We start from the raw sequence: 16,373 nt of genomic DNA, 5'->3' as shown, positions 1-16,373 counted from the left end.
ACCAGATGTCGCTGGTAAACATTCACACACAAACATTCACACTCATTGAACTATATCTGCCATGTTATGGACTACAACACCCAGTCATGCCACACACACACAACCGGTTCCAGATCCACACTGATTGCACTCTCACAGCTGAAGCCAATCACACAATGATTATTTGGACTATTTAAACCCCTCTTTTCCGACACATGTTGCCGAGTCTTGTTAGCTGTATCAGTGACATTACAACACGTTTTCCTTTGTCTGCCTTTGCTGTGTTTTGATCCTTGCCTTGTTAATTTATTTAATTCTGTTTGCTGCCTGCCTCTGACCATCTTCCTGTTATTTTGACTTCGACTCTGGATTGCCCTCATACATCTGTTTACACCTGAATTGACCATCGCTTGCCTGACTTCGAATAAACCTGCATTTGGATCCTACCCTCTGTTGTCAGTGTCACTCCCCATCGTTACATCCAAACACACGTCCTACGCCCTATTTAGTCCAAAACCTGACAGGTGGACAAATCTAAGCTTGTTTTTTAATAAAACAAATATAAATATGCATATAATAAATACTACTACTAATAATAATAACATTAATAATAAAGCATAGAGGCAGTGGTTTTTATATTTATGTAGAAAATAATAATAATTGTAATATTTTAATCAATCACTACTTTTTCATTTGTAAAGATATTTGCATATTGCTGTACATCTTGTGTGTATTAAGCAATGTATAAGTGTTTAAGGCACACAACTAGCACGCCCTGCGCATAGTCCGTAGTCCAAAATAACAATGCTTTAACATTCAACCACAACAAAAAAGTGGAAACCGGATGTACCCCAGAGTAGGTATGCAATTCTTCTTGATTTTTAATGGACATATTGAAAGGGTAGTTTAAACTGCTCTGAAAGTACTACAAATTTAATAATAGGCATAATAGTACTATTAATTATTATTAGTAGTATTATTTTGTTCCAATCAATTGTTGCTTAACCAAGAGTTTAACAGATAGCGCAAGAACAGCAGAAAGCAGATTGGATAACTTTACTGACTTTACTGGCAATTGCTTTCCTCAATATCTTTTTTTCTTTTTTTTTTTTGTAAAACTACATATATATATATATATATATATATATTTTTTTTTTTTTTTTTTCACTTTTACTTTAACATGTTTAATTCAGCCAGCAGTCAAATTTCTAATGCACATTTTATACAAATCTTTTATAGAAATATTTTATAGAAATTTTAATCAAATATTATCAAAATGATCATATTTACACCACCATTATAACATGTAAGCCATGGAGATGTGTTTGTACAACTGATTATAATCAATTATTTTGTAAATATTTACAAAAAATAGAGCACTTATGGACATAATTTTCAACGTTTAAATCGGCCCGAGAAATAGTCAGCATGTTCGTTACTCTCGACCGCAAGCTAAGAGAAACCGAAAGCAATCCGAACATATGGTACACTACTTTAAATGTCCAGTAGGTGGGGGGTAAAACCACAAGTGGCTATAGGCGACTGCACAACAATGATAATGATTTAAAAATATGTTTTTGTGGAGCGAATCTCACTATATTTTTGACATCAGTTGCGGGCCGAAGGGAGGAGGAAGGGCCGCCAATGGCCTGCAGGCCGGCAGTTTGAGACCCCTGCTTTACAGTAACTTACTGTTTTTTATTAATGTCTACACCTACCCCACAACAGTATACATACCCTTTACAGTAACCTATGTATTGCAATAATGTCTAGACATGGTTAACATCTTCCCCCAACCTAAATCTTCTATATCAGATAAGGTTGTGCACTTACTTTATGGGTAATAAGGCACTTGTGTGTTGCGCTAATGATCATAATAACAATAACTCACATTGCTCATAGCAAACACACACAAAGTATGTATGTTTGGATGAGGAAGAACAGATTACATAAACAAGTAAAATGAATAGTATTTTATTTTATTATTTATTTTATAAATTTTTTTTGGTGCACAAAAGTGTTCATGGAGCTTCATATGACTACAGCTGAACTGACATGGGATGTTTTGAAAAAGCTTTTGGTTACTTTTTTGGACTTTGAATGTCTTGCTGTCTATGAAAGATTTTATCTCCAATAACTTGTGTTGCAAAGATAAACAAATGTTTGGAATGACATGAGGTTGAGTAATCAATAACAGAATAAAAATTATATAAAATAATCCTAAATCCTGAAATTAATAAACTAAGATTTAAGTATTACAGGGTGAGAAAAACAGTCTCAAAATGCATGCTGGAAAACAAACCTGAGTGAGAGTGGTTGCTGACCAGCCGAGATGGCGGATGGGAGAATGATGACTCCACTCTCTCCAAAGATCCATTTAAAGGCCATTGATGGGTTTCGTTGTCACGCACAGCAACTTTTGTAGGGGGTTCAGGAGCTTTTTGGGCTGTGCTGGCAAGTAGTGTGAGAAAAGAGGAAAAGGCAGGTTGTTCCCTTCTGCTCTTTGATGAGCCTTTAGGATCTGATTGGACTACTGATGCTGGATTCCTGTCTGTCATAAAAAAGCCGCCCAGTAAATGAATAGAGGAGGGTGATGAGGCCACTTCCAGAAATGATCCAGAGGCTTCATGACTGAACTCATCTAAAAGAGAAAGAGAGAAAATTATAAATCCAAGAGCAGTCCAACATGCCTATTATAATCAAAGTTAATTTTGAGAAAAAAAAAATCCATGATGTAATATCTCCTCTAAAGGTATATTTATTTACAAGTTCGGTCTGGTTTGCAAATCTGATTGGCTGATAGCTGTGTGATATTCCGCAATAACAGCACTCGTACAGCCTCTTTACCTTTGTGTATTACTCCACCCACATTGAGTGACGGCAGATCAATTAACGGTTTGAAAAATATTGCAGCGGTTGGACAACATAATGTGCTTTTGAGGCTTTTTTATTCAAGTATGTAGTTGTTTGAATTGCAACTATGCAGTTTATTTATAAGGATAGTGCTTATTTTATTTTGGAGATTTAGCAAGTCAGTGGCTTTTAACCTGTCATTGAGCAGAGCAAAGAGGCTTGACGTTCGGCCACAGGGTGGCATTAATGACCGCATAATAAGTGATCAGGGGAGAAAAACTCAGCGTAAATTTAAAATTACAGTTGATCAAATCATTATTAAACTGATAAGTGATACTTTAAGTTGATGCTGTAGTGCTGTATTTATACCACAGTAATCTGGTAGTGTTTGCTTTTGCTTTGGCTGGTTAACTATTGTGATATCCCGATTGCAACAGAGAAATAGGCCTACTGGGAAATCTCTGTAGACTGATGGCATTTCATGTGAGCTAGATCACTTTGCTCTAAAGTGACATTGGTGAATTGGCAAAATTTTCTGCATATGTGAATGAATGGTTCCTCAATTAAAAGGATTTGATATATATATATATATATATATATATATATATATATATATATATATATATATATATATATATATATATATACAAAATACAAAAAATATTAATTTAAAATACAAAAATGTAATGTAAACCTTAATGTAATATGTAAAATGGCAATGTATTTATTTAATTTGAATTATGACATGTGCGAAGTTTGGTGCAAAATGAAGATGACAATTAGATTATAGAATTTATATTCCCCATTTTCAAACTGTTTGAATATGTAAATTACATACACATTTTTATGCTTTATAAGTTGCAAAAATAAACTGATAATGTAGTACTTAAATTTAAATAATTTTATTGATTGACAGGCATTCAGTTACACTGAATAAAATGACAGTTTTCTTTAGAATTTGATCATTAAAAACACCTGGAATAAAGTACACAATGACCTACTGTATATAACCTTTTTTTAATACAGGAATTTTACTTAGGTAAATTTAACAGATAAGCCAAGGTGTTTCATCCATGTAGCATTCTCACTGGGATGAGTCGAAGATTGCTAATAAAACTGTATTTGTGTGTACAAGTGTACGATGCAAAGACACTACTGTTCTGCACGAACAGACTCGAAATTAGATGTGTACGCATTCAGGTTCCTGGGCCACACCATCTCTCAGGACCTGAAGTGGGACACTCACAATGACTCCATTGTCAAAAAAAGCTCAACAGAGGCTGTACTTTTTTCGTCAGCTGAGGAAGTTCAACCTCAACAGTTCTACACCTCCTTCACTGAATCAGTCATCTGCTTGTCAATAACTGTCAGGTTTAGCTCAGCTACCAAATCCGACCTCCAAAGACTTTGTCGAATAGTTCGGACTGCTGAGCGAATCACTGGTACAACCCTCCCTACTCCCCAAGAACTGTACTTATCCAGAGCGAGCAGAAGGGCTGCCAAAATCACTCTGGACCGCTCACACCCAACACACTGCCTTTTTGAACTTTACCTTCTGGTCGACGCTTCAGAGCACTGCGCACCAGAACAGCCCGACACAGAAACTATTTCTTCAATCAGGCAATCTATCTCATGAACACTTGATGATGATAATACAGTAATTGTAAACCAACATCACTACTTGCCATACACTTTTATACACATATACAGTAATTTGACAACAAACATGGCAATTTGCACATAACAGCTGCACATATAACATTGTATATAGTAATATAGCGCTACCTACACTTGTCTATTTGTATATTTGCATTCACTACTTACTGATTTTTTTATATATTTATTATCAGCTCTTTTGTCCTGTCTCTGTAATTCTGTTACACTGTAGAAGCTCTGTCACAAAAACAAATTCCTCGTATTTGCGAATATACCTGGCAATAAAGCTCTTTCTGATTCTGATTCTGAAACGCACCAGGAGGGGAAACAAACTCTAGTGCGATTCAACCAAATTAAACAAGGCAGGTGTGAAAGCACCCTAAAAGACAGTCTAAACAAATGTTTTACCATAAAAAAAGACATTTTAGCCCACCATATAACTTTGTTATTGCTCAAAAATACAGAACAAGAAATCCTCAAAGTACAGTCTTCTATTCAGTATTGATGTTTAAAAAAATTGATATAGAAAATAAAAACTTTAATTTTGGACAGAACATGAATCAGAACAGCATGTGTATCACCATGGATTGATAGGTTAAACATGTCCAGTATGACAGACTTAAAAGGACATTGATATTGTAGCTGAAGAGAAACTCTTCAAAGGATTTTGCACCCATCCAGTCACTTCTTTAATGCATCCTGACATTGCTCTAATATGCTCAATGTCTTGCGGCCATAAGGATTCATTTACAGGAATATGCAAGCCCTACATATTCTACAGACTGTTTAAATTAGTTCTTTATGAATTCCTGACTCCTGTAAAATGAATTGTTTCACATGCTGTGTGCTGAATTGACAAGTTCGGTTACAGCTTGTAATAAGGGCAGAGATGAGTGACGGTAGTTTTATTAAAATCAAGAATTGATTGATTCATATACACAATAGCACTGAAATCTAATGAAAGTTAAGGAATCTAGTAAATGTTGAGATGCACTGCAATCTCGTTCTAGTCCAAATATTTAAATATGGTTTTAATCAAGTAGCATTTTCTAGACAATAGGTAATTATTGCCTTGATTTCAGAATAAAAAAGTAAACATTAAGCGATTTGGTACAGTGCAATAAAGAATGAATACCGTTTTTGGCCCCACAATGATTATGAGCTTGGTCAGCAGGCAGAGAAAAAGTGATATTGTATTTGATGGCTGTTTGAAAGCATTTAACCACATGGGTGTTTACAGTATGAATGCAACATAATTGAACGCAACTTCAACTGCTTCTGGAATCAGCTAAAAGTGTCCAAACTCAAAGCATTTCAGATCATATTTACCTGTACACAGTATAGCTTAGCTTTAGATTCATCCATGTTAAATCAGGCTGGTGTAAATGCATGTTAAATTTGTAAATAGGGCAGATGTAAGAAGATAGAGATGTAAAGAGAACAGAATTACAGACTTATACTGTTAACATTTTTTTTTTTTTGTAAATTACACAGTATTTAACTGTACAGTAGTTATTGTATTTTAAAGTGGCATTGTGAAAATGACTGTATATTTTACAGTAAAGATGTACAACAGCACTCGTACAGCCTCTTCACCTGTAACATATAGTCTGGAGGTGAAATTCCCTTGTTACCCCTAAAAGGGTAAGACTTTCCATGAGTTTACACCTAGTTTCAGCGAATCTTCCAGTGAAAGTCACTCGGTGACATATTATCTACTAAGATGCTGGCCAGACCCAGCCTGTCCCATCTATAAAGTCATTACAAAGAGAAAAAAAAAAACATCTTTGATCCCACAAACACCCAAAAGACACGCACTATTGAAATTGACTCATAGAAATCTCATATTCAGCCTAAAGTACATGTAATGTGTTTGTAACCTTTGTATTCTCTTCCTTAATTCTCTCTTAATTCTTACACTTGTATATGCCATTTTTAAGACATCAGACAAACTAAGAATGCATGAATTATGTTTTATGTATTTCTAAAAATGCCATGTTTGGTGTCATTCTTCTCAAACATAATTCTACAGCTCATGATCTAGGACAGAGCATGATAACTTGTATGCTTTGTGCATTTCAAACCATTAGTTAAAGTTTTGTCTGTCTGTCTGTCTTGGTACGTTACAGACAAGCAAGGAAACACAAAGAAAGTTTCCCACGTGACATTTCCTCTTACGTTATTGGTCAGTCAGGAGAGACCAGAAGTGATTTGACTGTAACCTTTAAATAACTGGTACACTCCCAAATCATCGCAGTTGGTCCAAGACACAAAGGAAGGCTCGTGTCTGTATCGCGTGGCTCCACGTTTCTGATTTTCCAGCAAATTATAACTTTTATGTTTTTGTCTCACATATCCTCCGATCTGCGTCACAAACTCCACACAAACGACAAAGGACTTCTTAAAATACTTAATCTTCCAAGCATCAGAGAGAGAGAGATCACAGTAAAAGTGAGAAAGACCCAGAAGTACAGGTATTTAGTCATGCGTTTGCACTGTGCCCTTGTAAGGTGTTTACATACTTGGTGGTTCTTAATAGTTTTGTGGGACTGAGTTGGATTTGCCATTCTTTTATCTAAACTCTTTTACTTCCTTTCTTCTTTTATGTTTTTGTCGTTATGTGTTAGACTAGTCAATAAATCATGCTATTGGATGTGGATTGTCTGTTGTCACTTTAACGGTATAGATCCTTGCTACCAGCTTGCTAAGTTTAATAAAATTCTAAACTATTCATCTACTTCACAAGAAGTAGCTATACCTCCTGTGTGTATTACTCCACCCTAGAGTGACAGCATATCCATCAGCATGTAGTTTATTTATAAGGATAGTCCCTATTTTTTAATATTTATAATTTTATAATTCAGCCATTAAGTCATTGAGCACAGCAAAGAGGCTTGATGTTTCACCACAAGATGGCATCATAGACTGCAAAATCAGTGCTTAGGGGAGAAAAACTCAGCGTAAATTTCAAATTCCAGCTAATTAAATCATAATGGAACAATAATCATAATTAAGTTTCATTTTAAGTTGATCTCTCTTTCTGCAACTTTAAGTCAATCTCTGCAAATATAAAATACACTAATATACTCCATAACTCCCCTACAGTATAATACAGTCCATATTCAGTGGTGTAAAGTAACAAATTACAAATACTCAAACTACTGTAATTGAGTAGTTTTTCTCAGCAATTGTAAGTAAATTGTAAATAGTTTCAAAATGTGTATTTTTACTTTTGCTTGAGTATTTTCCCTTGAGTACAGTTTACTGCATTATTGGTACTTTTGCTCCACTACTTTCCTTCAACCTGCAGTCACTACTTTATTTTTATTTATTTATTTATTTTTTGTCTATAAAAATCTGAAAAATCAGCCCTGTGATTCCTGTTTAATCAAATCGTACATAGAAGGTAAATCGCATAATAATGAACTTCCTCAGGACAGGGGTGATTTATAACTGCAGCAAACTGTTTGGAAAAATTAAAAGTATCCAAGAAGATGTCCGAAATCTTTTACATGTATTGACCCAGAGACTGTTTAGATGCACTGATGAGGAGATGATAGATGTTTACTGTATGATGACTGGAATGGCCCTAAACACAGAACATCAACATCATGTCAGATTGACATTGTACCTCAACGTCGTGGGAATGTTGCAATTTGCTTGAAAATGAAAATGGGGTTGACGTCAGAACTCAACGTCAACCAAATATCAACATCTAATGATGCTACTGCTTGATGTTGTGTGGACATTACCACTATGACATCTATCAGATGTTGGATTTTAGTTGCCATACCTGATAAATAAATGTCAGTATTTCACATCAATATGACGCTGGATTTTGGTCACTTTCCATTACATCCCAAATGTAACATTATTAACCTATAATCAAACAAATATCAACATCATTTGATGTCATTGTCAAAATAACGTTGCTAGCCATTGAATTTTGGTCGCCTGACATCACAACCTAAATTTAACCTAATATTAACATTAATATTAATAATAATTAATAATATTTATATTATTGATGTTGTATGCCTGCTGGTCAATAACTAAATTAAATTGCATGACAGAATTTTGTGTTTACTTACATCCCCAAATTACATTTAAATGCATTAGCGTTTTACTACATAATACACACTGAGTATTTTTAAAAGGGCTACTTTTTACTCACACTTTGAGTAATATTTACAACAGATACTTTTACTCTACTTGCACTAAGCTTTTAGTGCAAAGTACTTTTACTTAAGTATGATTTTTCAGTAGTCTTTCCACCACTGTTCATATTACAGTTAATTACTGTGTAATTTACAAAAACACAGTTTAAGTCTGTATTTCTGTCCTCTTTACATCTCTGTAATTGTAAAAATTACTATATATTTACAGTAAAGAAGTACAACACTGTAAATACACATACAGCAAGATGAATGGCATTGTAAATGTAACTACAGTATTTTTGATGAAACTGATTTGTTAGCAAGTTAATGTGGATTCTATAAAGGAAATTGTTATCAGTGCATGAGTTAAGGCCAAAGTAAACATTGAATTTTTACCCAGTTTTTGAATGATCTGCCAAGTACAGTGAACACCAAGGACAATAGGGTTAAAGAACGGTCTCCATAATGAAAATGAAGTCTTTTGTGACTCAAAGGGAAAGCAAAGGCAAGAGAAAAGACAGCATGATTATTGGGATGAACAACTCTTGACACCATGATTGCTACCACTGTGCTTAAATTACCATTCAGCAGAACAAAGCTTCTTTTATAATCCTACCACAGTATATGTTTCATATGCATAGGTTTAAAAAAAAATAAATAATAATAATAATAATAGTAGGCGATGGAGAGGGGGTTGTCTGAGGCTAATAATTCTGACTTCAACTATATACACACACACACACATATATATATATATATATATATATATATATATATATATATATATTGTATGTATATATATATATATATATATATATATATATATATATATATATATATATATATATATATATATATATATATATATATATATTCTATTTCATTTATAAACTATTTGATATATATGCTATTTGATTTCACTTTAATGAATTACTACTGAGATAAAACATGCAACTTGGCATATGAAAATGGTTTCAATAAATAATAGATTTAAAGGGAAATAATGAATAAATATATAAGAAAATAAATAAAGAATATCTACATTGTAAAAAAAAAGTTATTGAACAATTAATTGAACAGTTAATTTATTGTTGCACATAGCTCAGGATTTATAGATTTTCAAATTAGTTAACCTTTCAAGAGATTTATGTACACTTTGAGAAAAAAAAAAAATTTCTGGGGAAATTAATTTAAATGTTGATTTGAGACAAGAAACGTTTTCACTTTAAAGCACTTATATTTTAACGGAAACAATTCTTCTGTAGTTTGCATCACTGGCTTTTCCATTTGTCTTTTGTCCACTGATGCTCATGAAGCTCTAATATAGTACATTGATACAGATGATTATATGAACTTTAAATCAACATAACAAACATCCTACTCATTTTATCTAAGGTAACTTTTAAACCTTTTGGCTGTTCTGAAAACAAGCATAATAGATCACCGTATAGCACAGCAGCGTTGACATTAGTGTGTAAATTTTTTTTTTTCTATTTATTATGCATTTTTCAATGTTTATGCTGGTTACAACACTGGCAAATACTTTTCGAGAGCTTCGCCTACTTGTGTTACATGTGTGTAATGTATTTATCCTAAGGGCGTAACAAGTTCAGTTCATGCATCTTGATGACAAATACAGTCATATGAAAACCTGAGATGCTGCTATCAGAAATGGATCAGCCACATTGCTGTTTTCATGCCAACAAGCTACTGTAAAAAAATAAGCACAAAACTCTTGTCCCACTCCAAGTTCTTTTGATTGGTCCACTGCCTTGGAAGTGACATAATGAGTGCTGCTCTGTGTAAAAGTGAAAAATAGTTTTAACTTGAATCATTTTTCATCGTTCTATTTATTTTGCACAAAATGTATAGTTTTGCAGCAGTCTGTCTGATGTAGGCACTCTAGTGAGGAGGCTAAAAACCACACCATTTAGCATTTGTCACCATTTGTAATCAGAGGAGTAAGGATTTACCCACACAGCACTATCCAGCTGGCTTCTATGCAGTTTCCCCATAAAGCTCACTCCCATTTAGGTCATGGCATTAATGTAACCACTCTGGTCTGACACCCACTAAAATGTGATTACGACATAAAGATGGTGGATCCCCTAATGAATAGGCTAGAGACCACAACCCCACGTTACACAAACAACATTGTTTAATGGAAATGTTCAAAAGTGTTAAGTTTAGATAGCATGCCTTATATTCTGTCCTATTAATACATTAATCCTAATTAGGGTTTAACCTGTGCACGCATTAGTTTATTTATCAGTCATTCACTATGAATGAATGAAGAAACTGTAAGGATGGCTAAATCTCTCCATAATATTAGACCCCAAGAACTGTTATGAAATTCCATGAGGCAAACCACAAGTATTGCCATGCAATAAAACAATACATTTTCTACTCTGAGGAGTAGATCTACAAGAAAGCAAGTTCTTCAACTGCCTCAGTTACTCATCATATGCCCCCCTCCCTACCGTCCCCTTCTCTTTTTCATTTAGAGCTCAGGTCACTGACATTCCACACCAAATCTTCGTAAAGTTTAATTTTAAACTAATTTCGAGGAGCATGTGCTCATGATTGACCCAGCTGGTCCACATTAGCTAATTATGATCCTCCAATCAAAGGATCCCAAATCACTTTATATATCCTAATTTCCTTTCTACAACTATCTTCGTCTGGAAGAAACCCCCCTCCTCCCCTTCTTCCTCCTTTATCCAGAATGGGCGGCACGGTGGCCCAGTGACTAGCACTGTTGCCTCACAGCAAGAATACCAATGGTGTTGGGTCCTCGCTGAGCCATCTGGTATTTCTGTGTGGAGTTTGCATGTTCTCCCTGTGTCCGCGTGGGTTTCCCCCGGGTTCCCTGGTTTCCTCCCACCATCCAAATGTACTCTATATAATGGATAAAATAAGCCTAAACCTTTCTTATAATGTCTCACTCTCAGGAAGTTCGCCTTTGCCTCAGCAGCGGGGGAGTTTGAGATAGACCTGAGCTCAATCTCCACTCGCCCTGCAAAAGGGGGGTAGCCCTGGGCTCGAGGATCCCTTGAGCTCAGGGCTCTCTCCCGGGACAGCATGCCAAACAAGCTATGTATAAATCATGAACTAAGTGCGAACTCTTGAAATCATCTTCATATGGTGAATCTTGTGACTCTATAACTTTAACTTGTTGTGTTTGGTATCATTTTAAATGTCTTTTTGTAATTTGTAAATGGTCTCACTTTTGCAGTAGTCACTTATAATATAATTATTGTCTGAGTTTAGGAAAAGTCTGTCCCACTGAAGTGTGAAATTTTCTGTCAGTTTTGAACTTTTTACCCCAGGTGGTGATTAGTTTTCAGGTTAAAGGTGCAGTAAGGGATCTGCCAGAATGCTAGCATTAGCATACTAGCGTAGAAATTTTACAACCTTTCCCTGCCGTGCAAAGCTACGCATCCTTAAGACATAAACACGCACTGATTAGGTATAACACTGGATCATGTCATTCACTGGTTACAAAACTTTATGGAGACATGCACTTTATCAAGCGCTGTTGTTGACAGGTCAGCGGGTGCAGGATTATATTTCCCCAATACTATATCACAGGCTGACACTGTTCAAATTAAACAAATGTGCGAATATAAAACCTTCCCCTCAGTAAAGCTGGTTTGGCAGAAGAGCACATTTACTTATGTTTGTTATTAAACTAAATAAAAATTAGATCAGGGGCCTGTTTCAGTAAGGAGGTTCAAACAACTCAGAGTTTAAACTTGAACTCTGAGTTGATTTACAGAGAGATTAAAAACTCAGTTAGGTCAATCAACTTTGAGTAGACCAACTCAGAGTTAAGCGCGCGCACTGTGACTATAAAAAAGCATTATCAATGGAGCGCAGATATTACGAGTGACCATGGCAACATCTTAAAAAAAGAGATGACCATTTCTTTCTCCAGCTGAACTTGATGTGATCATGCAACGTTATAGCAAATATGAGTGTATATATTTTTAAAAAGAAGCAGCCATCAGTGAAACAGAGCCTGGGAAATTAGCTGCTCAAGTTAATGCGTAATTTTACATTTAAAATATTTAAATATTTAAGTATAATAAAATAAGTAATGTAATGTGTGATGTTTATAAACTTTTATCCATGTTTATCAGTTTTAATAGATTTAACAGTGCACTTGTGTGTCTGCCTTTTTTCTTGATCAAGTGATAGAGGTTGATATAACATTTAGAAGGTAAGCAGTACTAAAAATAGTTTTTAGAAAGAATAATAATCCCATTAATCTAGTTACAGTACATGTCGAAGGTCAATGAATTTAAGCTAATTTTTATTGTTCTGTGTGTGACTAAAAGGTAGGCAATATTTATTTTTCCATCCAAATAGCCTGTATTACATACATTTATGTGCAAAACTGGAATATTGTATAAAAGATGCGAATACAGCAGCGTTGCCATCCAACGAGTCAAAGAGAACAAAATCGTCACTTCCTGATTAACTGGCGCCAAATATCAACAGTAAAAACAGAATTTACTGTGGTAGAAAAAGCTGATAAATGTACTTGCGCCTCAGAAGACAATGAACACGTGGGGGCATTTGAAGCCATGAGACACGGAGACTCTTGACACGCTCCAGATGCTCGGAGGTAGTCTAATTGTATACACTAATACTGAAACAGTTAAGGCATTTTAAAATGACTTAAACAACATTTCAGATGTTACAATGTGCTCAGTCTGCTGGTTTGTCCATTCATACACATTTTCATCATCATACGAAGACCTTTTTTTAATGTACATACTGTAATTTGTTCAGTAAAAGTGTTTCCATCGTAGTTTATGCACATATTTTCTATCGAATAAAAGTTTATCCTGCTCAATTAAGCATGTGTTTTTTATGCATATTTTCAGAAGTTAAGTGCATCATGACTTTTCCATCAATCGTTTTTATGCACATATCCAAAATGAGCATTAAAATAGGTGGGTGGAAACGCAAGGCTAAGGCGAGAAATACCTCTTCATCTTTAAAAAAGGCGGAGGAGACCGACAGAAACTCTGAGTTTAGAGAATAAAATCTGCTCCTGACCAGGTTAGGTTACCACAGTAACTAACTCTGAGTTAAAGTTACCTCTCTTTCAGAAACAGGCTTGACTTACCCTGCTTTCTCGAGTTTAACAAACCTGCCATTTTGAAACGGAAAAACCAGAGTTTCTCTCATTTCAGGGTTAAAATACTCTGAGTTTTCACTTAACCTCCATTCTGAAACAGGCCCCAGGAGTGCTAAAAACAGAAATATCCTGCCATCTTTTTACATTAGACTTATGTTTACGTTACCAAGACAACGAGTGACTTTTCATTTTCAATTGTCTCGCTGATCCTCGTACATCGCTTGTTTTTAGCTCCTTTTTACTTGAACAACTTAACGAATGCTCAGGTCTATTTAACCGACCATATTATTGATGCTGTGAAAGGTACTCCATGAATTTGAAAATGGCCAATCTTCTTCCGAATGTTTTCAGTGGCTGTACAACACTCACGTGCATATAAACCCATTCATAAAAAACACAATCTATATAAGCTTTGTGTGGCTAAAATAGTTTTAAAACATACCTGTCTAAAAAAAATACTTCAGCCGTGGTGTCACCCTTCAGAACATTGTTTTGAACTGAAAAATGTCATTTCCCTCCAGCATGCAAAAGTAATTCTAACATTGATTCAGGGTTTAGAAAAGTTTCGATTCTACATTTTTGGCAGAAGCCCTTTCAGAAACAATCCTTCTTTTCATGCATACAAGGCTACGTTTGTCTTTCAGAAAGAAGTTCAGGTTGAAGCAGAGTTTGCCTGACTTCTCTGTCAGCGGAAGATGCATGCTTTGCTTGTGAGCATGAGTGACGTATCTGTCTGCTTACTGAGGCTGCACAGAAATTCAAATTTAAATATGTTGACAGACAGTTTGAGAGACCTGTCGTAATTGAGTTATTTGTCAGTTCTACAATATTTAATTGGATGAATATTTTTTTTGTTTTATGCCTTATCCAGAATATAAAAATACATATAAATATATTTAGACCATTTACTTTAAATATTACTTTTGGAATGTGAAGAGACTTTCAACCAGCACAACAAAAAATGTTTCTGAAGACAATACTGCACCTTTAACATATGACCTTGACAGAGGTCTTGGTGAAACTTTTATTATCTTTAATTTATAATTTTTTGTTCTGAGTTCAGTATTTAAGGGTAAAGTGCAAACATTCAGCATTAATTCATGAGAAAGACCTGGATCGAACCAATCAAAACAATAAGTTTTGTTTTCATTTCTCCACAATGAGAGCACGACTGGCGTGAGGACCCAAGCAGTAGGATTACAGTGGTGTTGACAGTGACAAAAATATGTAAGGAACATTTTTTTTACCCGAGAGCTTTTTGAATCTGTAAATGGTAAAATCCGGATTTGCCACTGGTATCCTTTTTAAAAAAGAAGCGGTTCCAGTTTGTGTTGATTGTTCTGTCTCTACGGATTTGGTAAGTGTGCAATCAATGTTTGTTGTTTATGTTTCTCCAGATGGCAGTTAATTTGCTTTGTCAACAGTACTCTTTCGGTTTTTGAAGACGTAAGAGACATATTGAAAACGAATAAAACTAAAGCAAATCCGGATTTCACCATTTCAAGATGCAAAAAGCTCTCGGGTAAAAAATGTTCCTTACAAACAAATTTTGTCGTGTGTTAGCAGACCACTATAATCCACGCTCCCATAGAGGGGAAATGGAAACAAAACCTTCATTGCAGAACATTTATAAATGCAACACTGAAGACCCGTGTTTCCAAACAATTCTTCTTACACTTGTTTTAATTACGATTGACAATACAATGCGGCATCTCTCGGCCACCTGAACACTATAACAGGTAAAAACAGTCTTCGAAGCTATCATGCATATTAATAAAGTTGCACCTCATACACAATAGAGTGTGCTGATTGGCAGTCTGGAAAAAGAAGTCTTTCTCATGAAATTATGTTGAAAGCTCAAAGACGTCACATTGTACCCACAGAAACAGATATCCAATCTACACGCTGGAATTTACACAAGGATCTCATCACCGGGACATAGCTTAAAAATTTATTTTCAAACCAAAAGAACAAATTTGCTCGAAACAACAAAAAAAACAACCAATTTTCACTTTTATTGTAAAATATATGTGTCCTAATATTGTTTTTAGCAGTGTGGGACACATATATGGATGTCAACAAAAATGTGTTTTGGTGTTTTGTTTTTGGCCTTTAATAGTTAAGGGAGGTTCTTTCCAGGCTTCTATCTACGTCCCATTCCCTGTACTATATGTCTCTAGAGGACACCTGTAGGTGCTAATAGACCAGGGCTAGAGAGCTTGGGTTGGCGGTTATGCAATCAGCCCAGAAGGGTCCTTTGTTCAGACTTTTGTTACATACGGTGAGGAAAAGTGAAGGTCATGGTGTCCTTTTGTCCCATACTTCCCACATCATTAGCTGACATACTTCTCTATTTCCCTGTAGGCTCTATGGGTTTTTCCCTACAGTTTATAACACACTGCATTTGCTAATGAAACACACATTGCTAAGTTTCAGCAAAGGACAAAACCCACAGGAGAAAAATGACAAATGAGACCCTATTTAAATAGCACAGCTTCTCCTAGACAGCACTGAACTCGAGATCAGCTGTACTCTGTATTAATGCAGCAAAATACTAGTTGGCTCTGCAAGCATATCCA

At 35.1% G+C, this 16,373-nt stretch overlaps 1 protein-coding gene across 6 annotated transcripts in view; it reads right to left on the bottom strand.

Annotated features, from left to right (window-relative positions):
* kiaa1549lb (KIAA1549-like b) overlaps positions 1 to 16,373 on the bottom strand; it is a 238,712-nt gene that overhangs the window by 181,872 nt on the left and 40,467 nt on the right. For all 6 annotated transcript variants that reach the window (XR_015515017.1, XR_015515018.1, XR_015515019.1 and 3 more), the window contains exon 2: positions 2,282 to 2,620. Coding sequence is in view for 2 of the 6 variants with exons in the window: in XM_087293220.1 (XP_087149346.1) it covers positions 2,282 to 2,620 (339 nt within the window). In the remaining 4 variants the exon portion in view is untranslated. The remainder of the gene's footprint in view (positions 1 to 2,281; positions 2,621 to 16,373) is intronic.

This window comes from Danio rerio, chromosome 18 (genome assembly GCF_052040795.2).
Source record: "Danio rerio strain M-AB ecotype USA chromosome 18, GRCz13ab, whole genome shotgun sequence".
In the NCBI taxonomy this organism is placed as follows: Eukaryota; Metazoa; Chordata; class Actinopteri; order Cypriniformes; family Danionidae; genus Danio; species Danio rerio.
Note: the sequence above shows the minus strand (reverse complement) of the source record. Positions and strands in the feature narration are given on the sequence as shown.